The sequence below is a fragment of the Rhinatrema bivittatum genome, chromosome 1 (genome assembly GCF_901001135.1).
Source record: "Rhinatrema bivittatum chromosome 1, aRhiBiv1.1, whole genome shotgun sequence".
NCBI classification, from domain to species: Eukaryota; Metazoa; Chordata; class Amphibia; order Gymnophiona; family Rhinatrematidae; genus Rhinatrema; species Rhinatrema bivittatum.
In genome coordinates this window covers 688678136-688704467 of record NC_042615.1, presented here as the reverse complement: position 1 = coordinate 688704467, position 26332 = coordinate 688678136, and the positions used below count along the sequence as shown (strand labels likewise).

At 43.2% G+C, this 26332-nt stretch overlaps 1 protein-coding gene across 2 annotated transcripts in view; it reads right to left on the bottom strand.

The window, feature by feature from the left end:
- Positions 1–26332, bottom strand: part of HEXB (hexosaminidase subunit beta) — a 150747-nt gene that overhangs the window by 27838 nt on the left and 96577 nt on the right. For both annotated transcript variants that reach the window (XM_029574995.1, XM_029575002.1), the window contains 4 exons: positions 19282–19462; positions 19023–19109; positions 11169–11241; positions 2447–2621 (listed from right to left, as the gene is read on the bottom strand). In XM_029574995.1, the coding sequence (XP_029430855.1) occupies positions 2447–2621; positions 11169–11241; positions 19023–19109; positions 19282–19462 (516 nt within the window). The remainder of the gene's footprint in view (positions 1–2446; positions 2622–11168; positions 11242–19022; positions 19110–19281; positions 19463–26332) is intronic.

The window sequence follows — 26332 nt, the reverse complement described above, 5'->3', positions numbered from 1 at the left end:
AAAATTCACAATAAATTATGACCAACATCAAGTGGCGTATTTAGACATTCTCATAACCAGAAATGCAGACACTATTATCACTACCCTCTATCGGAAGCAGAATGAGCGTAACAATCTTCTTAGATTTGACAGCTTTCATCCGCACACATTTAAGTCCAACCTCCCCTGTGGGGCAATTCATGCATATTCGACGCCTGTGCACTGAAGAGGAGGAATTTAAATTACAGGCAGAACAGTTGGCAAAACGATTTTTACAACGAGGGTATCCTACATCTAGTGTGAAAAAGGCATACCGACGAGCATTATACTCAAATCGTGATTATTTATTTTTTCCAAAAACACTGCTAGATTCGAACCCGCAGACGCTGGTTATGAGACACTCATTGGCATCTCCCTCTATTAGCAGAGCCATTAGAGGGCACTGGTCAATCCTGCAGGATCTTCATCCCATGTTTAAGGAGCCTATACGAATAGCCTATTCTAGAGGAAAAAAACATCAAGGATCAAGTTGTGCATTCAAGCTTACGTGAGGCATCAACCCCTCACACCATAATCAACAACTGTACTAATTGCATGTTCTGTACGTTAAAATCACCACAGACTACAAGCAGCATTGCAACAGGACGTACATTGCCACTACCTCAATTCTCTTGCAGAACTTCATATGTCATCTACGCCATATTCTGCCCCTGCCCACTAACTTATGTGGGCATGACAAAGCGTCCCATTCGCATCCGCTTAACAGAACACAAGTGTTGTCTAAAAACAGGAAGAATCGAGGAGCCATTGGTCACACTTTATTGAACACAAACACACTTTTGCTGAAATCAAATGGACTGTGTTGGAAGTAATACCTGCACACTGGAGGAGAGGTGACAGAATACAACGTCTACGTCAAAGTGAACAACGATGGATTTTTACATTAAATACAGTATACCCCAATGGACTCAAAGAAATAGAATGGGTCCATTTTATGTAAATGTCACACTCACACCTGAAGCGGGCTGATTTCACACAGCTGTGACATGTAAAATCACATAAAATCAGCGAGACTCTCGCAGCAACTTTGCTCAGACGCCGGTAAGAGGAAACGGCGGCAAGGTCGGGTGAGTTCACTATTGTTCACTCAATGTTACCCAGGTATGTGCCAAATATTTCAATTACATATGTGCTGTACGGTTCTTGAATAACAAAAATATTTGTCCTTTGCAGAAAGTAAAAACAAATATATTGAAAGCAAGTAAACTAGTAACGGGGCAACTACACCGTTTAAATGCAAAAGCGGAGTGTACTCGTTTCAGTCCCTGAAGCAGTGATGCGAAACGCGCGTCGGACTGGACTTTAAAAATTTCCTTGACACTTTGAGACATACCAAGGAAGGGATTACCCCGAAACAAGATTTTATGAAAAACTCGAAAAAACATATTAGAAAATAATACGCAAAAGAATAAAGGACTTGGGCCAATGATTAAACACGACCTGAAGTGGCAAGACCTTAAGCTAAAACATGCTGGTATGTCCGCAGGTGTTATGATGGCTCCATAAATAATAGCACATTAAGAAGATAAATCATAAGAAAATCATTGTTACATGACGTCTATCTAGTGGTAATTGAAGTCTCCCATTATTACCCCACTACCAATTTGGTTAGCTTCCCTAATTTCTCTTAGCATTTCACTGTCCGTCTCACCATCTTGACCAGGTGGATGGTAGTATACTCCTATCACTATAGTCTTCCCCGACACACAAGGGATTTCTACCCATAAAGATTCAATTGTGCATTTAGTCTTGTACAGGATGTTTATCCTGTTGGACTCTGTGCCATCCCGGACATAAAGCACCACACCGCCTCCCGGGTGCTCCTCTCTGTCATTGCGATATAGTTTGTACCCCGGTATAGCACTGTCCCATTGGTTGTCCTCCTTCCACCATGTCTCTGAGATGCCAATTAAGTCCTTGTCATCATTCACTGCTATACATTCTAATTCTCCCATCTTACTTCTTACACTTCTGGCATTAGCATACAAATATTTCAAAGTTTGTTTTTTGTTTGTATTTTCATTCTGCTTTTTAATTGATAGGGATTAAGTTAGAATTTTTTAGCTCAGATTACAAAAGAAAAAAAAGATTTTTGGATCTTTAGAATATACAGTGCAATCCAACTGTTGAGATGTTTAAGTTCAATTGCCTATTATTACAGCCCTGTGTTTGATGTGGAAATAAGGGAAGCAAAGAATTTAAGAATATCCTCTTAACACAAGCACAATGCATTTTGCAGGTGGTCAAGCACAGCCTTTCTGATAAAAATCAAAAAGTGGTGACAATGCAACTAGATCAAAAGCATCTGCACTAACTTACTATCTGTTTGTTCTTCCTACAGTTCATATATTGTATGTCTGAAGGTCTGGTACTCTTTAAATTAAATATTAAAAGCAAATAAACAAACCATTGAAATTCAGAGGTTCAACTTTGTAGTATCTCTGCCAGTCCTGGGAATAACTAATGATGTCTAGGTACCAAGGTGCTGCCAAGATAGTTGTGAACCCAGCTGATGTTACATTATGTAGTTCTTCGTTACAATTTTCTCCCTTCCACACTTCAACTACCGTGTCTGGTTTAATCTGGAAAGATTGCAAAACAAAAATAATTTTAAATAATTTTTTTTGCAATATGCAGGATATAAAAAAAACCTATGACAATGTGAATTAAAGGAAAATTGGTTCTTACCTGCTAATTTTCGTTCCTGTAGTACCATGGATCAGTCCAGACCCTGGGTTATGTCACCAATCCAGCAGAGGGAGGCAGAGAAAACATTCTAATGACTGACGTATACCCTGGAGCACCACCTGCAGCCAATCAGTATTGACCAGTATCAAAGCAGAAATTTAACTACTAACATATTAACTAGCTATCTAAACAGGAGAACGAATTTCCAACTCACAAATCCTAAATGGAAGCAGAATCCCCCCCAAAAAATCTTGGGAATAAACAAGAAAATATTAAGAAAAATAGACAGCATGAAAAGGCGGTTTAATCACCCAAACAGTGAACGAGCGGACTCTCTGAAAAGATAAATATAATACACAGAAATAAAGGCTGGGCGTCTGGACTGATCCATGGTACAACAGGAACGAAAATTAGCAGGTAAGAACCAATTTTCCTTTCCCTGTACATACCTGGATCAGTCCAGACCCTGGGATGTACCAGAGCTGATTCAATTAGGGTGGGACCCAGAGAGTCCCGCTCTGAGAACACTCTATCCAAAGGCTGCCGAACTTGGAGCGTGAACATCCAAGCGGTAATGACGAGCAAAAGTATGCAACGACTTCCAAGTCGCTGCTTTACAAATCTCCTGAGGAAAAACTAACTGTCATTTTGCCCAAGAGGTAGCCTGTGACCTAGTAGAATGAGCTCTCAACCCTTCAGGAAGTTCACGACGAGCTAGAAGATAAGCTGAACAAATTGTCTCTTTTAACCAACGAGCAATTGTAGCCTTTGAAACCTTATGACCTTTGCGAGGGCCACTCCACAAAACAAACAAATTGTCAGACAATCAAAAATTGTAACTTCAAGATAATGCAATAGAGCTCGTCATACATCCAATTTTTTTTTAAGATCCCTAGAGGAAGGATCCAAACGATCTAAACATGGAAAAGCCGGAAGCTCTATGGACCGATTTAAATGGAAAGAAGATACTACCTTAGGTAAAAAAGATGGTACAGTCCGTAATGAAATTCCTGTATCAGAAATTCTAAGAAAAGGCTCTCTGCAAGACCAGGCCTGCAACTCAAATTCTACGAGCTGAAGAAATGGCCACAAGAAACACCACCTTCAATGTGAGATCCTTCAAAGTCGCATGATTAAGGGGGTTCAAAGGGAGCCGAACACAGAGCCCCAAGAACCAAATTCAAACTCCAAGCAGGACAAGGATTCCGAAATGGAGGATGTAGATGTTGCGCACCTTTGAGAAAATGCGCTACATCCGGATGCGCAGCCAAGAATAATCCCTGAACCTTACCACGAAAACATCCAAGTGCTGCCACTTGTACCCGTAAGGAACTAAAGGACAAACCCTTGGCTAATCTATCTTGTAAAAAAGATAAAATATTGGATACAGAAGAGTGAACTGGATCTACTTGATGCTCATTACACCAAGATTCAAAAACCTTCCACACCCTTGCATAAGCCAAAGATGTAGAAGGTTTTCTAGAATGCAATAAAGTAGTCACTACAGCATCTGAATAACCTTTATTCTTTAACCTACGCCTCTCAAAAGCCATGCCGCTAGAGAGAAGCGTTCGACCTCTTCCAAACAAACCGGACCCCGAGACAGAAGGCACGGAAGATCTCGAAATCGAAGGGGACCATCCAGTGCTAGTCTGACCAGGTCCGCGAACGACGGACAGCGTGGCCACTTCGGAGCCACTAAGACAATGTCAACTTGTTGAACTTCTATCCGACGCAGAACCTTGCCGATCAGAGACCAGGGAGGAACACGTAGAGAAGAACATCCCTTGGCCAAGGAAGTACCAGAGCATCTACTCCTTCCGCTCCTCTTACCTCCTGCGGCTGAAGAACCGAGGGGCTTTGGCATTCTGAAACGTGGCCATGAGATCCACTGCCGGAGTGGACCATCTGTTGCATATCATTTAATAGGCTTCCTCGCACAGTTCCCACTCGCCTGGGTCGAGATGATGCAGACTGAGAAAGTCGGCTTGAATGTTGTCCACCCCGGCAGTGTGTGAGGCTGCGATGGTGAGCAGATGTTGTGCTTCCTGAGCTACCAGGAAGCTTCAGGTTCCTCACTGAAGGTTGATGTACGCTACCGTGGTCACATTGTCGGAAAGAACCCGTACCGACTTCCCACAAAGGAGAGGTTGAAGAGCGATTAAGGCTAAACGAACCGTTCTGGTCTCTAAAAGATTGATCGACTACTGCGCTTCCTCTTCGGACCACTGACCCTGAACAGATATATTCTGACATACCGCTCCCCAGCCTGAAAGACTGGCGTCGGTAGTGACCACAGTCCATTCTGGAATCTCTAGCGGTACACGTTGTTGCAGATTCGCTGTCTGTAACCACCAATCTAGGCTGGAACGAGCCGTCTCTGTAAGAGGAAGGGGAAGGTGATATAGTTCCGAAACCGGATTCCAGTGTGAAAGCAATGCAGACTGAAGTGGTCTCATGTGCGCAAAGGCCCAAGGAACCAACTCCAGAGTAGAGGTCATTGAACCTAAAACTATCAAGTAATCCCACACACAAGGAATAGGAATAGACTAAGTCTCAAATTTGTGATTGAACTTGAGAAGGCTATGCTCCGGAAGGAACACTATCCCTTGAAGAGAGTGTCGAACCGTGCACCCAGAAACTCCAGAGATTGGGAAGGTAATAGGTGACTCTTGTCTTCGTTGATCACCCAGCCTAGAGACTGCAAAAAAGCTGATTACCCTGTTGATTGTATAATAACAAAGAGATTCTGACTTCACTCGAATCAACCAGTCGTCCAGGTATGGATGTACCAACAGGCCCTCCTTCCTGAGTTGAGTGGCCACCACAACCATTATCTTGGTAAATGTTCTGGGAGCTGTGGCTAATGCAAACTGGAGAGCCCTGAATTGATAATGTTGCCCTAGAATGCAAAACCTGAGAAACTTCTGATGATCGGATCGAATGCCGATATGAAGATAAGCTTCAGTGAGGTCGAGAGATGCTAGAAATTCTCCTCTGTGAACCAAAGCTATGACAGACTGAAGAGTCTCCATCCGGAACTATGGAATCCTTAGACAATGTTGACCCTTTTGAGATCGAGAATGGGACGAAAGGTTCCTTCCTTTTTGGGAACGACGAAGAAAACTGAATAACGACCTTTCCGATGTTGGAACCTGAACTATAGCTCCTAGGTCGCTTAAAGGCTGTAGCGAGTCTTGGATAGAACCCATTGATCCGACGTACATCTGGCCCATTCTCCGTAAAACAGAGACAGCCTGCACCCTATGACGGGAACCGGAGAAAAGACCGGCCTTATCTCATTGGACAGACTTTGTGCCTCCTGAGACTTGGGAAGTTCCAGGTCTACCAAAGCGGCGGCCCCGAAAGGACTGAGACCAATTCTGTTGTTTATCTGAAGACTGTTTAGCTAGAGGGGCCAACGGATGAGAAGAACGAAATCTTCTGTTAGACCAAAAACAAGAGCGAGATGAAAAAGAGCGTCTAGGACGGTCCTCTGGCAATTTGTGAATCTTATTTTCCCCTAGGGTCAAAATTAAATCTTCCAATTCCTTATCAAATAATAATTTTCCCTTAAAGGGTAAAGCCCCTAATTGAGCTCTGGAGGATGCGTCTGCGGACCAATTCCTCAACCAGAGAAGTCTGCGAGCCGATACAGAAGCAACGATAGAGCGAGCCGAGATCCTAATGAGATCATATAAAGCATCTGCACTATAAGCAACTGTAGCTTCCAGTCTACCAGCCTGAGCAACTTCCTCTTCAGAGAGGGAAGAATTGTTTTGTAAAGCCTGGACCCATCTTAGTCCAGCTCGCAAAGCCAAGCTACTACACATGGCCGCCCGCACACCAAGAGCAGAAACCTCAAAAATTTGCTTAAGCTGAACCTCCAGCTTACGAACTTGGCGATCTTTAAGAGCCGTAGCTCAAGTTACTGGAATAGTTGTTTTCTTAGTGACGGCTGAAACAGCGGCATCCACCTTAGTAAATTTTCAAATTTCCAAAGCTTCCTCAGGTAATGGATACAATTTTTCCATGGCTCGTGCTATCTTAAGCCCCAACTCAGGAGTATCCCACTCCCAGTATATAAGATCAGTGAGAGAAAGATGAAAAGGAAATGATATCGTGGGACCTTTAAGGCCAAGCAACACTGGGTCAACGCCACCCATCCGAGAATCCTTCACTGGAGCCTCGAGACCCAATTCCAGTAAAATTGCTGGAATTAAGTGACTAAGTTCCTCTCTTCTAAACAGGTGGACTACTTTGGGGTCATCCCCATCCGCAACATAAGGGTCTGAACTAATACTCAAAGCAGGGTCTTCATTTAAATCCCCCTCCAGCAAGGACTTGTCCGGGATAGGTAAAGAGCCATGCTTAGAATCATCTGAAGAAGAAAAAATTGTCTGATCCGGACCCAGACGAAGGAGACGCTTCGGAGCTGACCCCACTCCCAAATCCGTGGAACTAGCCCTTTTAGAGGAACATGGCTTTAACCTCTGTTCAGATGAGAGACTTATGTCTCTTATGAAATTTCTTAGATTTGTAAGCTTTGCGAAGAAAATCCCCTGAAAAGGCAGGAGAAGAGGAAGAAGAATCTGAAATCTCCTCCAGGCTTTCAGCTGATAAATATGGCCCTGTTTCGCGTGGCTTGTCCCCCCCCAGGGACCGCCGGCTGCGGCGACAGCGGAGGCAGGTCAGAAGCACCCTGAATAGCTTGTTGTGTCGCCACTCTCAGAGTAGACAGGAGTGCCTCAGTTCCAGCACTGCAGCGAAATGAGTCTGGGGCAGGAGAGCAGCTGGGCCGAGGTTTTGGGGCCGCCTGAAGTGGCCGAGTCCCTTTTGTTATCAGAAAACTTGATGCGCCTTCCCCCCCCGGGGAGACACGATGAACAGAGACTCTCCCTGGAGAGGTGCGCGCATCTCCACAAGCGCGGCAGGCCGCGCCTAGCGGCATTATAAAGAAAAAATGGCGCGAAATAAAAAGTATGAAATAAACTAAAAAACTAAAAGAAACCACGGCGAAAAACAAAGGCACGGGCCCACCGAACACCAAAAGGTAAATAAACAACGATTCAGCTGTGAAGAATTATTTTTATTTTTTACCTGACCGAAATGCCACAGCCTCCAGGAGCTGCTCCAAGTAGGGTGAGTGAGCCGGGCCCCCCGGTATCACCCCTGTCAGGAGTGGTTGCTGGGTTCAAAACCTCCCCAATCCGGCAGCCTCAAAAACCAGGAGGGATAGTCCTCCCAGGACTTGGCAACCTCCCGGGAGGCTGTGAAATGGCTGTGAAGAAAAATAAAACCTTTTTTTTTTTTTTTTTAAATAACTTAAATGAAAAAAACAGGCTCTCTTCAAAAGAAAAAGAAAGTCTGCAAAAAATTAACTCCTAAACTACCTGACTAAAAAATAAACCACCACAGACTGCAGGGGTTAGGAAATTCCACCTCTGCTGGGAGACAGAGAAATACTGATTGGCTGCAGGTGGTACTCCAGGGTATACGTCAGAGTCATTAGAATGTTTTCTCTGCCTCCCTCTGCTGGATTGGTGACATAACCCAGGGTCTGGACTGATCCAGGTACATACAGGGAACATGTATATTTTAGTCTGCACTGGGACGCGATTATTGGGCATTATGAAAGTGATATACAGATCATTAAATACTGGACTCACAGCTTGCAAGTTCCAGAAACCTTGCAGGGTTGTGGACGTTCAGATTACATCTGACATCTAACAAGAAACCAGTCTGTTGTAGAACCCAAGTGACCTACTCTGGAAAATCCATTTGATTTTTTTTTGTCTGTCCTCTTGTTACTTAAATGCTATTGAAGACAAAACATTTTTCTATGTGTTTTCACTACTGGAAAGGGACCCATTCCCTTTTCAGGCTAAAGGATACAAAGCCTTTAGTTAAGATGTTTGTTTTAATATTTTAAAACAATTTTTAATAAGGGGTTCTAAAAGTTAGTCAAATGGAGAAGACTCATTCATGTCTTCCATCAAATGCATCAAAATTCCATCAAATGCAGCAATACTGAGCATCTTCTATTAAACTGAAACAGACACTACCAACCAATCACCACAACGTTTTACTTCGTTAAACTTTTTATCTTTCCTCTAACTCTAATCCCAGTTAGAATAACCCCTGTTTTATTGTAACTTTTTCTTCTATGCACTTGTTATACTTTTGTAATGTATACGCTTATGTTTTAGTTATGTACGTTATAATGTATTGCTCACCCCTTGTTTTATGTAAACCGACATGATACGAACTTTCCGTGAATGCCGGTATAGAAAAACACAAATAAATAAATAAAAAAATAAATGTCAACAGAAGACTCCTGGATCCTAAGCATGCTTAGTGTAAGCCTCAATATTATTATAATCCATGACAGTTCTCGCCAAGTCACATGACTTGCAGTAGAGTAGAAAAATAGGGAAACATGACAAAATTTAGTTCTACAGTAAAACGTTTTGGTGAATAGCAAGTGTTGCTTACCTGTAACAGGTGTTCTCACAGGACAGCAGGATGTTAGTCCTCACATATGGGTGACATCACAGGATGGAGCCCTGTCATCGAGGAAGTAGACGCCCGTCTCAACTCTGATGCCTGGTATGGTGTCGCAGGTATAGAGGAGACAGGCTGAGCGTGGCTGGCGCTACCACGGTAGTATTTTGTGGAGGGCCACAATCACCCATCGATGTCGGTGGGGCACGCCTCGGGAACAGGGGAGCCGATTAACAGCTCGTGAACCCGGCCCTCGTCGAGGCGGCTCGATGTCTCGTGACACCAGTGCAGAATTCTTCGGAACTTGTTCCGGTGTTTCTGGAGCACCAAGGACTGCCAATACTGTGCAGAACAGTGTCGATGGCAGTGGTGATGTTGCTCGGCCCGAGCATTGTCCAGCATCGAGAAGGATAGCACCAATGTGCTGGATGGCGTCTGTGGTGGACGGTCACAGTGTCTGTGATGATGCATGCCACGGTGCTCGGCCTGGTCTTTCCCCAGCGCCGAGATGGATGCCCTCGCTGTCTTGGATGGCGACTGATGACAGACTGTCAGCATGCCTGCACTGCTCCTTGCACTATGTAGTGTCATAGGCTAATATGGGGCGAGGGTATTACATGGCGGTGCTATGTAGGTATTGATGATGTCAATGGCGGCCGAAGCAGCCTAGAGGGTATCGTCAAAAATATATATGAAAAAACGTCTGACTCGGCCAGAGCAATGATGACAGTGACCAAAGCACTGATGGCATCGGCGTAGGTATCTATGGGAACGATGTGGTATCGAATAATCAAAAAAACATCGTTGGCATCGGAAAAATGATACCGGCATTGACGGTGTCGATGACCGCATCAATAGGAACGTCGAGGGCATCGATGTATGGAGGCGGGCGCTGATGGCATCGATGCCCACGATGGAATGGACCTGGGCATCGATGGCATCAATAAAATGAAGGATGGCATCGATGGAAGTGCCCCGGGCGACGGTGGCATCGACCCGGGCATGGATGGCACCAAGACAAGGTGTACGTCGATAGCATCCATCCGGGCAATGATGGCACTGATGAAACCCAAGGAAAAATCAGTGCCATGGATGAAAAACCTGGGTGGCACTGAGAAACGATGCAGGGACCGATGGCATCAGGGTACCGATGGCATCTAAGAATCCAGGACGGTCTGAAGGAGGTACCAACGGTAGCAATGGGGCATCGACTGAGCAAGAGTACAGAGGAATTGAAGGACTTGAATCGAAAGGGGCCCTGGCGGCAAAGGAAACCGTGGAAGTCCCTGTTCCACTAGCGCTAATAACCAGGTAGAGTGTCACAGAGGGGCACTCGCAGGCTATGTGTGGCTAACTGAAAACATAGGGAGAGGGAAGGCCGCAGTCGGTTGGCAGGCCAGGAAGGTGACAGGAACCGACCGAAAAAACAGGGCATAGTACTCACCGAGCGTCGAATAAACATATGCGAAGGGAGACCCATGCAGGGAAAAGTGTTTGTGAAGTAAAAGTTTAAGTGTTTCCGTGCGGAAAAAATGTTAGAATTTCTCACAGAGCTCCTAACTGCTATGCTTACTGCAGAGCGGAAAAAAGAAGACTGAGGGAGACACCTGTGGCTCACAGGGATAATGGCAGGCTGAGCATGCTCAGTGCACTCAGTGTGCCAGTGTCAGTCAAAGCTTTGTAGAAACTTTGACAGAAAAGTTTTCCGTACAGGGCTCCATCCTGTGATATCACCCATATGTGAGGACTACCATCCTGCTTGTCCTGTGAGAAACATTTTTATAAAAAAAAAAAATCAATTAAAAACATTGACAAATGAAGCATGGCATATTAGAGATTTAATAAAATTTATATTTGTTATCATATCAATGTCAAACGCATGTGTATTCTGACAAGCTGATTAATGCATGTAGATCAAAACTACATTCAAATCCTACCTTGACTCCATTGTCAAAGACTTCTTGCCAGACCATGTATCCTTTGTCGAAAGATGAAACAATACTCAAGATGCTAGAAAGGGGAGAAAAATAAGTGGCAGTAAACAGAAGAGCTGAGACTTAGTAAAGGAGTCCAACTTAATACCGAAAGAAACTTAAATCTGTAGGGCAAGAGTTACGCTCAACACATTAAAGTAAAATTATTGCATCGGACAGGTGTATGGTTTACCAAAAATCCTCACCTTCCTCCAACAATCAGATCCTCTAAATTCTGGCTGGGGATCAAGGTTTTATCTTCCATATTCAGTCAAAATCTCATTGCTGGTTTCTGTTGGGTGACAACATGCCTAAAACCCTCTGGCTCTTCCTGTGCTAGCCAATGCTTTGCAGTTAGTGGGAATACCTAGAGAAAACCCTCTTGCAAAAGCAGGTCTTTCTAAGCTGGTATAAGAACTGCCATCAGATCTTTAATGGATATTGAGCTACAACATTTATCTTCCTTGGGAGTCCTTGCTGCTCTCCACATTAAGAGCATACTGCTTCTGTCATCTGCTAATAAGTAAGAATTGTATTTTGATTATTTTATACATTGTGCTCTGCCATGTTAAGAATCCAAATGGTGGAAAATCAAATGTAACTAAATAGAACAAGCCTTGTGAAGACTACCACCACCTTTAGCAGGAGGGGGAAATTAAAAAAAAAGAAAAAAGTAAGTTACCAGCTCCATGCAGAAAGTCCCCATTCAAGCTGATCTATTTTCTAGGAATTTGTATAATGTACCAGTGACTGTTGCAAAGTCTGCCCCTCCAGCAGTAACAAGACTAGCTTCACAGACTTCAGCACAAAGCCTGTTCACATTGTTTCCAGCAGATGTCAAGACTCCCATGATGCAGGTGTCAAGGTATTCCCACAAACGGGCAGATACAGAAAAACTCACGGGAGAGCCGGCAAGCGCCCAGGCCATTCTCCTGGGCACGCGATTCAGTAAAAAAAATATGCTGAGGGCCTGCAGTAAAAGGAGGCGCTGGGGACACTAGCGCGTCCCTAGCGCCTCCTTTTTGACAGAAATAGCGGCTGTCACCTGGAATTTCTAGCCATAAAGATTCAGCATTGCATTTTGATTTCCACAGAACTTTTATCCTGTTTGACTTAATGCCCTCTTTAATATATAGTGCCAACCCTCCACCAATTTGATCCATCCTATCATTTTGACATATTTTGTACCCTGGTATCAGTGTCCTATTGGTTATTTTCCTTCCATCAGGTCTCTGTGATGCCAATTATATCTACCTCTTTATCCAGTACTATACACTCTTAACTCTCCCATTTTATTTTTTAGATTTTTAGCATTTGTATTCAAACACTTCAAAGAGTGAGTGTGTGTGTGTGTGTGTGTGTGGTTTTTTGGGGTTTTTTTTAAATTTTGTATTAACAATTAACAGGGTTAATTTTGAAATCTTTGTGCTCTGTCTACTCTTTAGTAAAAGCCAGTCCATGTTAGCATTTATTGCAATCTTTCTACTGGGATGCCCTAATTTCTCTGTTCTCTTAGTATCCTTCAAAGATACATCATGTGCTTCTAAGCGACATTCAGCTTTCCCCCATCTAGTTTAAAAACAGCTTTATCTCCTTTTTAAAGGTTAGTACCAGCAGTCTGGTTTCACTCTGGTTAAGGTGGAGCCTCTCCTTCCCCAAACTGATGCCCGGTTCCTAACAAACCTAAAACCCTCTTCCTGGTACCATCGTCTCATCCACGAATTGAGAGACTGAAGCTCTGCCTGCTCCTCCCCAGCACTATCTAAAATCCTGTCTATGTGATGTGTGAAATTTGCCACCTTTGCACCAGGCAGGCAAGTTACCAAATGATCCTTGCATTTCATTTATTTATTTAGTTTATTTTAGCAAAGCAGTTAACACATTCAGGTACTTATAGGTATTTCCCATTCCCCAGAGCTTACAATTCAATTTTGTACCTAACCACTTGGAGAAGAGACTGCTGAGGGGAGATATGATAGAGGTAGGATAGAGGTCTATAAAATAATAAGTGGAGTGGAATGAGTAAGCTTTAAATCGGTTTACTCCTTCAAAGAGTACAAAGACAGGGGACACACACTGAAGTTACTAGGCGATACATTTAAAACTAAGAGAAAATAATTTTTTACTCAACGCATAATTACGCTCTGGAATTCGTTACCAGAGGATGTGGTGAAAGATATTGGTGTAGCTACTTTAAAAAAGGTTTGGACAAGTTCCTGGAGGAAAAGTCCATAAACGATTAAAAGGTGAATTTTAAAAGCATGACACAAGCTTAAATTAGGGGAGGTGCAACTATATCAGGCTCATGTGACTTGAGAAGATTTTAAAAGCTACCCAGATACATGCATAAATGCCACTGCATGCATATCTTGAAACTTCTGAGAAAGGGAGCAGGGTATGGGCATGGTCTGGATAAGGCATGGGCGTTTCAAGACTTGAGCCAGAAATTCGATCGTAAATACACTGATGCGTGCCCAGGTCCCCTACTGTGAAAATTTATTTCTGCCGTGGATGGTGAATAAGTAAAAAAAATTAATAAATTAACGAGCTAGTTCGGAAGGGTGTTAAGGGTCTGGGGCAACTGGGTGGTGTACAGGCTATCAAACCATGGGGCTTTGGAGGACCTTGCTGGTAACTGGATAAACTGGGAAGGAAATGGTAAAAAAAAAAAGGCAATGGAGTCAGTGCGTGTCCCTTTGTAGAAGCAGCTTTTGCGTGAACAGGAGTGCATCCACCTAAAATTGGGTGCAGAGGAATGGGTCCGAGAGCATTTGGCCCTCTGGAGCGCAGATTTGACCACCATCAACTGGTGAGGCTGCTGATGCTTATCAAATCCAGCAGCCTTTTGATGAAGTAAACCCTGTCTGCCTTCTTATAAATGGGAGGATCTGTGAGGGGGTGTTCCCAAATCCTCAGCAGCAACTCCTTAAGGATCTTGTGTACTGGGACCACTATGATCTCCTTAGGAGGCTCCTCGAACTGAAAGTTCTCAAGCATTTTGTGCCTGGCATCCTCCAACTGGAATGGGATGGCCTCAGCCATCACCTTCACAAAGCCTGAAAAGGTTAAGTCCTCAGGCGGAGGCTTCGGTTGCTCATTTGGAGAAGAAGGGTCTGAGGGGAGATCATCCAAATCCTCAGAGGACTCAGTTTGATCACTCCCCCTCCCACAAGGGTCATACAGACCTTCATCCTCACTGTATGCCATAGGAGATGGGGCTCTAGTTGCTTGGCCCACATCCAGAGCTGCAGGCACCAATGGAACTGGATGGGGGACTACGGGTCTCTGCTTCTCCACTGGCCTTGGCAGAGCTTCCTTCTTATAGGAACCGGCGACAATTACCATATCTGTAGGGGGAGGTCTCTGTGCCCCACCAGGCACCCGTACCATCCTGGGAACAGACACCAGCTGGGTCAATAACACACTGATGAGCACACTGAGCTTCTCCAGAAGTGGTACAAGGATGGGTGGCACTGGCTTCGGTGCAGTCGGAGCCACAGGACTGAAGCCCTGTAGTGCCCGCTCCATCACCAACTGGACACTATGCTCCAGTTACTGGCACCTGGACCGATGGAGACCATCGCAGACCCTAGGCATCAATGGAAGATTGTTGCTCCTCGCCACAGGGCCACTTCAGGGGCATTGCGGCCAAAGCCGGTGCATCTCCATACCCAGCACAGAGTATCAACAGAGACCAGTGCTGATTCTTCAGTTTCTCTCAATGCTCAGTCTGATCCTTCCCAGTGCTGAGGTTGAAGACGATGAACCCGGCATCATTGGCCTGGAGGAGATTGACAATAGTCTGTCTCCAGCGTCCCATCCACTGGTGACCTTGATGGAACCGATGGTCGCGCTGAGGTCGATGGCATGGTATCTATCACTGTGACTCTGAGATCCTTTTGATGCTGACGACTTGGACTTCCTTACCCCAAAAGAGCTGATCCATCTTGTCGAGTCGAAGTAGATGTCCCATCAGGATCATCTTGGCACACTAGCAGCAACCCCAAAAGTCATGTGATGCCCCCCAGAGGATGCATACCTCATGAGGATCAGTGTTAGACATGATCCTCTGGCACTGGCGAAAACCGAACGTGGCCATGATGGGGTGAAAAAGGGCAAAAGTCAGAACGATGCCAGTGGGTGTCGATGGCTGGCAGGCACTGAGGTATCACCACCATGGGGGTGGTCTAGCGAAAGGAAACTTACTTGAAATGCTGAAAATCCTGACTGGGGACATTACAGGGAGACACCGAGAGGGACCCGGCGACAGACTGAAGAGGGAAAAAAAAAAAGCAAAAAACTAAAGTTTTCCAGAAAAAAAGCCAAGTTTTGAGCTCAAACTGAGGCTCACAGCTCCATGGGGGGGGGGGGGGGGGAAGACTGAAGAGGGACCCTATATGGATGCGTGTCAACTGCAAAGATGGTTGTACATACAAAAACAAACCTTGAAATGTCTATACAAATGACACGTCTAAAAATTTAAACAGGATTGGTAGAGTGAAGGGATATATAGAAGAAAAAAAAATTAGTTTTGGTTCGTTCGTTCATTTTGTGGGGACCTCAATTCATTTCATTAGTTACAAAATGAAAAAAATATATATTTGTTTTATTTACCATAAAGTCAAAATGGGGGAAGCACTGCAGCTATTTTGAGCTACATGATTAGGGTTCTCTCATCAATTCTCATGGAAGTTGTGGGAAGAAATCAGAAGATGGAAAAAACTCCAAAGTGCCTAGATTGTGGTAAAGTGGCATAAAAAATGGTATGAATAGCCTAAGACTCTGTAAAGGGACAAAGTAACAGCAGTTGCAGGGGGTCTCCAAGACATTGTCAGAGGAGTAAAGAAGCAGCAAGAGTGGGAACACCACCCAAAGGCATCAAAAGAAGGCACCAACAGTGGCATGAACCCTTAAAGGTAGCACAAGAGGGAAAGTGGCATCAGATCCTAAGGCACCATGAAAGGGGAAGAAAGCAGAAAAGGTGGCAGGAGAAACCAAGGCACTGCTAAAGGGACAAAGAGGCATAAAGAGTGGCATAAACACACCAAGGAACCATGATAGGTGCAAAGCAGCCCCCCCCCCCCCCCCATGGAAAAAACATCCCAAAGTGTACAGGCTGGGGTATGGAAGCAAGACAGAGTGAAAAAGTACCTCCAAGGTACAGCATAAGGGGCATAGCAGCAAGGCAGAGTGGCATGGGGAACATCTGTTTTGCATTAAATTCAACAAGTGGCTAAAATTTCTACAGAACATCAAAGACCCATTGTCAGTATAATTTTTGCAATATGATCTTTTATTTCATTCTCTACTTGAGCTTGATCTTGCTACCAGGTGGAATTATGGTTTTATGAAATGGGCTTTCTGAATGAAAAATTTGTCACATTCAGAATATGGAAATGGTTTCTCCTCTGTGGTTTTCCTGTTAAGTTGTGAGGTTTGCTTTATTAAAAAGATTTTTCCATATTCTATATAATTAAATGTCTCTTCCCTTTGATTTTCAAGTGTAGTTTTACTGCCTCTGCCTGCTGAAAGATGTATCACATTCAGAACATAGCCATGGTTTCTAAACTGCATGTTTCCGTTCTGCTTACATGTTTTCCTAATTGAGGATTTTTGTGGACAAACTACTGCAGCATAATTAACAAACAGGGTGGTAGAACCAAACAGATTGTAGAGGAGTGTAGAAAATGGAGAATTATAAAACAGGAAGATTGAGAGAGTAGCACAGACACTGCAGTGTTAAACCATGGACTAGTGCTGAGAATGCAGACACAGGGTTCACACACAGACTGGCAGCCTGCATGCTTCAGCCTCTGTGCAATGCTCACCTCACTGGACTTGTGCCCACTGCCCAGACAGAGACAAAAGCAATGCTACAATATTCTCCACTCTCTCCCACTCACTCAAATCCTGCCTCCACCCTCCCAAAGAGAAGAGAAACCATGATATCCCCTAATTCATCTGAAACGGCAACAAGTTGTGACAATGTTAAGAGATTCCCTTTATCTGTTGAATTCTGGAACTTGATCTTGAGACCATAGTATTTCCACAGACGATCATATTCACTCAGTGACTCTCTCCCATGAACCAGGTTCCTTACTCTATTTCCCCCATCCCCTCCTACCTTATAAGATCAAACGATCTGTTCTCTCTCTAACCTTATCTTTACATCCCTCCTTCGTGCTACCTATTAGACTTAACTTTAAAATGACTGTAATCCACCAAGACTAATTTAGAAAAGGCAGAATATCAAAGGTTTATAAATAAACTAATATATGAATTATTTTGTAAACCAAACTTATGAAGGCTTATACATTTTATTTGACAAAGATAAAATAATTCAAAGAGGATGATGCACATGAACTCCAGACCATAGATCCCTTCAGATACATGATCACAAACCAAACCTGTGTGGCCTGGAAAGCACAATGTCAGATTCAGACTTTTAAAGACTGATTCAGAGGTGCCTGTGAAATCTCAAGCTGAGGGTCAGATCTTCTATGAGAATTAGTAGTATAAAGAATGGAATGCTAAGCTTTTTTTGATGAAGCAATCTTCCATCTAATCTTGATATCTGAAAAACAGAATACTTAGAGAGACAGCATAACTGCCAATTGTAGAAATAAGAGATTAATAATATGGGTACTTGCTTCTCTATGTACACGAGGGGCACTCAAAAAGAAAACTTCTCTGCTGTGAGGGTCTATAGTTTATGGTTCTCACTGATCAGCTGAGACTGTAAATAAAGTCACTTACTAGCAGTGCTACTATTATTACTAAATATGAGTTTCTAGATCATAGTGAGGATTATTCTTATAATAGCAGCAGGGGCTGTCACAAGATGGCACACACGGCCACTGTACTTGTACACTGCCGTGGACTCTTAACCCGTCACAATCTCTGGCCATTGTTTAGTATGCTGCTCCCCTTAACACTGTGCTGGTGCATCCCTGCCTACCTTGCTACCAGATTTTCCTGTTATGTTCTCTTCTCCCATTAGCTTGCAGGCCACTGTTTCCCTTCCGGCCTACATGATGTGCTGCGTGCCATCACGCACGTGCTCTTCATGGCCTGGAGACAAATATGATTCTCACACACTGGCTTTTATATACAGGAGAGGATTGTTCAGACAAAGATATTCTAACCTGAGAGGAATCCAGTTATCTCTACACCAATATCACTACTAGAACGCTACACTTTAAAAGGTAATTTTCAAAAGGCATTTCTGCATAAAAATGGTTAATTATATAATTGCCTAGCCAACATGCAGGTATACTTATATGTTTACATCCTGTATGTGTACAAGTTTACTCAGACTGAGCAGAGGTATCCTCAGGGGTGGTGCTAGAGGGGTTTGGACTTAACCTGCATCCTTTTGCATTTTACTAAAGTGTATGCTTGAACATTTCCTTAAAAAATTCCTGCATATAAATTAAATAGCAGGTATAATTCTGTGCAGGTAGCTTTGGTGGGATCATTTTCAAAAGCAAATATACACAAGTTTACTTTGAAAATGGATACAAGTGTGTGGGGTTTTTTTCATCATATTACTGTATTTCTGCAAAAGATGAATTAAACAGCCTCTGGTCTTTGCACTAAATCTAGTACAAAACTACAGAAGATTTGGGTTCCCCATTAAGCCAGAGGCCTGGGACTAGCAGCAACACTCCTAATCCACACAAACCGAAATAAAAGTAGTCACTGGGAAAGAGCAGAGACTAGTCACTAATCTACAGTACTGGGTACAAACTATAAACCTTCTTTATCAGTATGCAGCAATGAAAACAAAATAGCACGAGTTTACAAGTCAGCACTTACTTTTGAATATAGAAAGACTCAAGTTTACTGTAATCTTGACCAAAGCCTTGCTGTTTCATGAAGTTATTCACATCAGGGTTTGACTTCCTATCAGGAAGAAAGAATGCAACTATACCTTTACAGCATTTATTCAAGATAAACATTTCAGAGAGATCCCATGCAGAAATCTAAAAAAAAACAAACCAAAAACCTAATATTCTGTCAATTGGACTTTGACCTATGCCTAAGATCATTGCATAGGTTTCGCAAAACTACATACCAACAGTTAAAGTCTACTTCATCTCCTCCCAGGTGAATGTATTTATCAGGGAACACATTGCTGATTTCTTTCAAGAATCTGACCATGAATTCATAAGTTGTATTTAAGATGGGATTTATTGGTCCGTAGGTACCGCTGAGAGATGCTCCATTGTAACATGGAGTAAGAAGACCATCTTGACCTAAATATGAAAAAAGGTTAATTTTTTTTATGTAGATCAAATCACAAAAACTGCATAGAACTGTTGTGGACTGTCTTTAAATGTAGAGTTTGAATTAGTTTTTGTCTTTTAGCTTAAAGCTTCTCTAATCTCCTTACCTGGGCCTGTCCAGTTTCAGTCCTTCCCCCATTTTTCCAGAACCTTTAAAATCTCAAGCAAGAGTTTTTAAACTAACCAATATCAGGGAAATGGTCTTATCCCGGATTCTGCTTACTAGGCCCTAGGTCTATGGAGAACAAAGAAATACAATCATGCAATTGTCAGAAATAAAATGATACAAGTCTAGGAAACCCTTGCTCTTTCATAAAGAGACTCCCAGTCATAAAACAGACAAGCAAGGCCAGGACCACCGTAAGAAAGTGGCCATGCACATGTGCACAAATAGGGAAGGCAATTTTCTAAAGCAATGTACTTCAGCAAATGGCTACTGCCATGGGTAAAAGGGCTATTTGATGATTGTTTGCAAACAGGGTAGGCATGTTCATGAAGGCATTCCCAGAATGGGGTTAGATTGGAGGAGGCAACATATATATATATATAACATATATATATATATATATATATATATATATATATATATATATATATATATATATATATATATATATATATATATATATATATATATATTTTTTTTTACAATTGAAATTTTACTGGGTTTTATCAAGATAAAGTACAATTAAGTAAATCATAGTACCAAACAAGCTATTGTGCATTGACATCAAAAAATAGATTTTCTTCATGACAAAAGCTAAGCCCATCGCCAGCAAGCAAAGGTACCCCAAACAATAATAGTAACAGTACTAAAGGTACATTATACACTATGCAAATGTCAACCATTTAACACAGAACAGTTCAATATCATCCCCCTCCCTCACCTGACCACCCACTACAACAATTACTTGCCATTGGTAAGAAGATTAGTAATGCATTGGACCCAAAGGGTCATGCTACTACATGAGGACCCCGCATGAAATTACTGATTACTAGCTAGTTGTACCCACAATCTTCCTTCCTTTATATAGGGACCATACCTTAACAGATACAGGTTCTTATTTCTATGGGCTGAAATTTTAGTAAGGATATATATATTCTCGCTACTCTATTTTGAACATCTCTAAGACTTGGAGCCTGTGGAGATCGCCACCTCACATCTAGTTGCTTTGAAAACATATCGAGCGAAAAATCCCTCGTGTGTGGAAACTTGTGAAAGTGGGGTATTGAGAAGGGCATGTTGAGGGAGAACATTGATAGCATAGTGAAAGATGCTCTCATATGTAAGAATGAACCAATATCCAAACAACCCCTCCAACACAAGGTGGCGTGCATAGGAGTCATTCTATGAAGTTTATGTGGTGTCATGTACCAGCAGTAATATAATTTATATCCATTTTCCATGAGAGCTGCCGATATTAAGCCTTTATCTATGTATCTAAAAATCCCCTCCCATTCCTCTGAGGACAGTACCACCTGCAAGTCTGACTTCCCAAGCCTTAAGATTGGAGGCTTTTATGGATGATACACTATTCAAAATAGCATATAACTTAGATAGTGTTCCTTTCATCTTATCAACCAACTGATTCAAAATATTAGACACCCTATTGTAAATGTTCCCCTATTTGAGAATTGCAAACAAAATGCGGAAGTTGCAGATAAGGGAAAAATAGCTTTATCTGTGAGATCATACTGGGATTGTAAAGAGGGGAAACTAAAAAGGCCAGAAACCCCCACACGTTCCCAACATGTAATTCCTCTCGTATGCCATTCATGGAAGGCAAAAATTCATAAAGCCTGGTGAGAACAGATTATGGTATAAAGAGGTACTATAGTGGTAATCCCTTGGTCCCACTAAGTACTGCCGCCACATATGCCAGACTTTTAAAGAGGTAAAAATGGATGGAGGTAAGTTAATAGGAAAGGGCCATACATTTTTGGGTTGCCAGATTTATAAGGTAATGGGTAGGGAGCCCAAAATTTCTTTTTCTAAGATAGTCCACAGTTTCGTAGATAAGACTGCGATGCCTGTCCACCATAGCCCTGATGTGTGCTGCTGCACGATACCATTCTAAGTTAGGGACACTAAGACCACCTCTTGCTTTAGGCTGAAATAAGACTCTTTGCCACCCTGGAAGGTTTACCTAACCAAATAAAATTCAGCAACCTTCATTGCCATGCTTTCGGTAAATATGCTGGCACTAGCACAGGTAAAGCAAAATTGCTTACCTTGTAATAGGTGTTATCCCAGGACAGCAGGATGTAGTCCTCACATATGGGTGATGTCACTGATGGAGCCCTATCGCGGGAAAAACTTCTGTCAAAGTTTCTAGAAACTTTTGACTGGCAGCCTGAGGCTACTGAGCATGCCCAGCATGCCATGATATTCTCTGCCACAGGGGTCTCACTCCAGTCTCGTATGTAGCAATAAGCTTTAGCAAAAATAAATTAAGAAAAAAATCTGAGACCCAACTCCACGGGGTGGCGGGTAGGTTTCGTGAGGACTACATCCTGCTGTCCTGGGATAACACCTATTATAAGGTAAGCAATTTTGCTTTATCCCAGGACAAGCAGGATGCTAGTCCTCACATATGGGTGATTAGCAAGCTAGAGGCTGAGTCATTTCGGATTGAGGCAACAGTGAAGTATTGTTGTTTGAAATGAAGCAGCCGAAGATCACAGCAGGTTGGTTGTAGAAGGAGTTGGGTTTAAACTGGAAACAAGTTCTTTAAGACAGATTGTCCATAGGCTGAATCTTGTCGTCCTTGTTTGTCCAAACAGTAATGAGCTGCAAAGGTGTGAAGAGAACTCCATGTTGCGGCTTTACATATGTCAAGAATTGGCACTGAACGATAGTGTGCTACTGTGGTTGACACTGCTCTTACTGAATGTGCCTTTACTTGCCCTTGGAGAGGAAGGCCTGCTTTTTCATAGCAAAACTGTATGCAATCTGCTAACCAGTTGGATAGAGTATGTTTACCCACTGCTTTACCCAGTTTGTTTGGATCATAAGAAACAAAAAGTTGATTTGATTTCCTATGGACTGCAGTGCGGTTTAAGTAAAAGGATAGTGCACGCTTACAGTCCAAGGTATGTAAGGCCCGTTCTCCTTGGTGAGAATGAGGCCTTGTGAAGAATGTGGGTAAAACTATGGATTGGTTCAAGTGGAATTCCGTAACTACTTTGGGGAGGAATTTTGGATGTGTACGGAGAGCCACTCTGTCATTTAGGAATTTCGTGTAGGGTGAGTACATGACAAGTGCTTGTAACTCACTAACCCGTCTAGCTGATGTAATGGCTATGAGGAAGATAGTTTTCCATGTGAGAAATTTTAGATCACAGGAATCTATGGGTTCGAAAGGAGAATGCATTACTCTTGTTAAAACCAGATTTAGGTCCCATTCTGTGACTGGAGGCCGAATTGGTGGTCTAATTTGAGTTAAACCTCTCAAACCTGCTGACAAGAGGTTGTGTGGATATAGGTGCATCTCCCATCTTGTTATGGTAAGCTGAGATTGCACTTAAGTGTACTCTTACAGATGAAGTCTGGAGACCAGATTCTGAAAGATGGTATAAGTAGTCTAGTAGAGAAGTAGTGGGGCAAGTGAAAGGATCAATACTCTTTTGCCTGTACCACAAAGTAAACCTTTTCCATTTCAAAGAATAATTCTTTCGTGTTGAAGGTTTTCGTGAAGCTATAAGCACTTGAGATACATTGATTGAAAGATTGAGTGGCTGTAAAATCAAGCTTTCAACATCCATGCTGTCAGGGATAGGGATTGAAGGTTGGGATGGCGCAACCGACCCTGATCCTGAGTTAGGAGAGTGGGAGCTACTCCCAGGCGAATGGGATCCCTGACAGAGGTCTAGAAGTGTGGGAAACCATACTTGTCGAGGCCAATATGGGGCTATGAGTATCATGGTCCCCTTGTCCTGGTGTAGCTTCACTAGAGTTTTGGTTATGAGCGGTATTGGAGGATACGCGTATAGTAGGCCTGAGTTCCAAGGGCGAGCAAAGGCGTCCTTGGCTGGCTGGTTCTTCTGCTTGTGTAAAGAAGAAAATTTGTCCACTTTGTGGTTCAGATGTGACGCAAAGAGGTCTATTGTCTGTTGTCCCCAACGTTGGAATATCCTGGTCGCTACTGAGGGATCCAGTGGTTGGAATTGACGACTGAGTCGATCGGCCACTACATTGTGTATGCCTGCCAGATAAGTGGCCCGGAGGAACAATGAGTGGTTCAGGGCCCAGCCCCAAATCTGTGCAGCTTCTTGACAAAGGAGATACGAGCCCATACCTCCTTGTTTGTTGATGTACCACATGGCTACTGTGTTGTCCGTTTGGATGAGAACAGTCTTGTGTGAAAGGCAGTCCTTGAACGCATGTAGCGCATAACGTATAGCTCGAAGCTCCAGAAAATTGATTTGAAATGTTGCTTTGAGTTTTGTCCAAGTCCCTTGAGTTTGGAGAGTGTCTCTGTGAGCTCCCCAACCCAAGGTGGATGCATCTGTAGTTAACGTTATCTGTGGGACTGGTTGTTGAAAGGGTAGGCCCTTGCGCAAATTGTCCTTGTTTACCCCCCAAAGTAGAGATGAAAGTAGCTGGTGGTTATTTGAATTGAAGAATGTAGTGGTTGAATGGCTTGGATCCATTGTGATCTTAATGTCCATTGGGTTACTCTCATGGTGAGCCTTGCCATAAGAGTGACACGAACTCTGGAGGCCATGTGGCCTAATAAAGTTAGAAACTGATGAGCTGTTGCTTGTTTCCTTGAGCGAATAGAGTTTGCCAACAGGGATAATGTTTCTGCTCGATCCTCGGGTAGAAAGGCTCTTGATAGGATAGTGTTCAAGTCTGCACCTATGAATTGAAGTAGGTGAGATGGAATAAGGTGGGATTTTTGATAATTGATGAGAAAACCCATGGAGTAAAGCAGGGAAATTGTTTGACAGAGAGGTGAGAGCTCCCTCTTGAGAGTGACTTGTGATAAGCCAGTCATCTAGATATGGGAAAACATGGACACTGTTTGCGTAAATGTGCTATTACTGCCAGACATTTTGTGAATACTCTGGGAGCAGAGGCAAGTCCGAATGGCAGTACTCTGTACTGGAAATGTTGATGACCTACTATGAAGCGTAGACACTTGCGATGAGGGAATATTGGTATGTGAGCATAAGCGTCTTGAAGGTCCAGAGAACAAAGCCAGTCTCCTGTTTGAAGAAGTGGAAGCATGGTGCCCAGAGAAACCATCCTGAACTTTTCTCTTTTTAGAAATTTGTTGAGATTTCTGAGGTCTAGGATGGGGCGTAGGCCTCCGGTTTTCTTTGGAATGAGGAAATAACGTGAATAGAATCCTCTTCCTTTCTGAGACTTGGGTACCAGCTTTATAGCCCTGGCTCTCAGAAGGGTGGATAATTCTAGTCGTAGTTGAAGTGTGTGATTTTCGCTGAGATGAGAGTGACTGTGGAAAATCTTGGGGAATTGATATAAAATTGAGGTGATATCCTTGGTCTATTATTGAGAGGACCCATTGGTCTGATGTTATTGATGTCCAATTGTCGTAAAAGTTGGACAGTCTTCCTCCCACTGGTAATGCTGGCTGAGGATTTGAGTAAAGGCTTCGTTCTCTGGATGTCATTTCAAAATCCAGTAGCAGGTCCGGTTTGCGGAGCTGGTTGGGGCCTAGTTGTTCTCCGTTGCGGTCTTTGCTGGGACCTGGGAGGCCTTGGTCTGGATGCAGGAGGATAATATCTCAGTTGTCTGTAGAAAGGCCGCCTGGTATCTCGTCGTGGGGGCTTGCAGCCAGTATATGTGGAAGAGTCATGTGGAAGGGTTTGGCCTCTGTTGGAAACAGGATGCTGGGCTTGATGGACCCTTGGTCTGACCCAGCATGGCAATTTCTTATGTTCTAAAGTTTCCGTGTTTTCACGTAACTATGAAACTGCATCTTGTACCTTGGAGCCAAATAAATTATCTCCAAGGCAAGGAAGATGGACCAGTTTATAGAAACATAGAAATGACGGCAGAAGACGACCAAACGGCCCATCCAGTCTGCCCAGCAAGCTTCGCACTTTTTTTTTTTCTCATACTTATGTTACTCTTGGCTCTTAGTAACCCTTTGATTCTATTTCCCTTCCACCCCCACCATTAATGCAAGGAGCAGTGTTGGAGCTGCATCTAAGTGTAATATATAGCTTAAATTAGTTAGGGTTAGTAACCGCTGCAATAAGCAAGCTACACCCATGCCCATTTGTCTACCCAGATTATATGACTCAGTCCCTGTTGGTTGTTGTCTGTATATAGATCCACTTTTCTTCATTCCCCCTGCCGTTGAAGCAGAGATCTATGGTGGATTTGCACAAAGTATCAGACTTCCTCCCCAGCCGTAGAAGCAGAGAGCTATGCTGGATATGCCCGTAGTATCAGACTTCCTCCCCAGCCGTAGAAGCAGAGAGCTATGCTGGATATGCCCGTAGTATCAGACTTCCTCCCCAGCTGTAGAAGCAGAGAGCTATGCTGGATATGCCCGTAGTATCAGACTTCCTCCCCTGCCGTTGAAGCAGAGAGCTATGCTGGTTATGCATTGAAAGAGAAGTATCAAGCTTATTTGGTTTGGGGTAGTAACCGCCGTATCAAGCAAGCTACTCCCCGCTTTTTGTGAATGCAAATCTTTTTCCACATTTCCTCTTGCCGTTGAAGCTTGGAGCAATGTTGGAGTTGCATTAATCATGTGTATGTTTATTGAATAAGGGTATTATCTCCAGGTAGTAGCTGTCATTCCCGTGAGCCACCCGTTCTTCATTCATGTCCTCTAGACTTTATGGATCCACAGTGTTTAT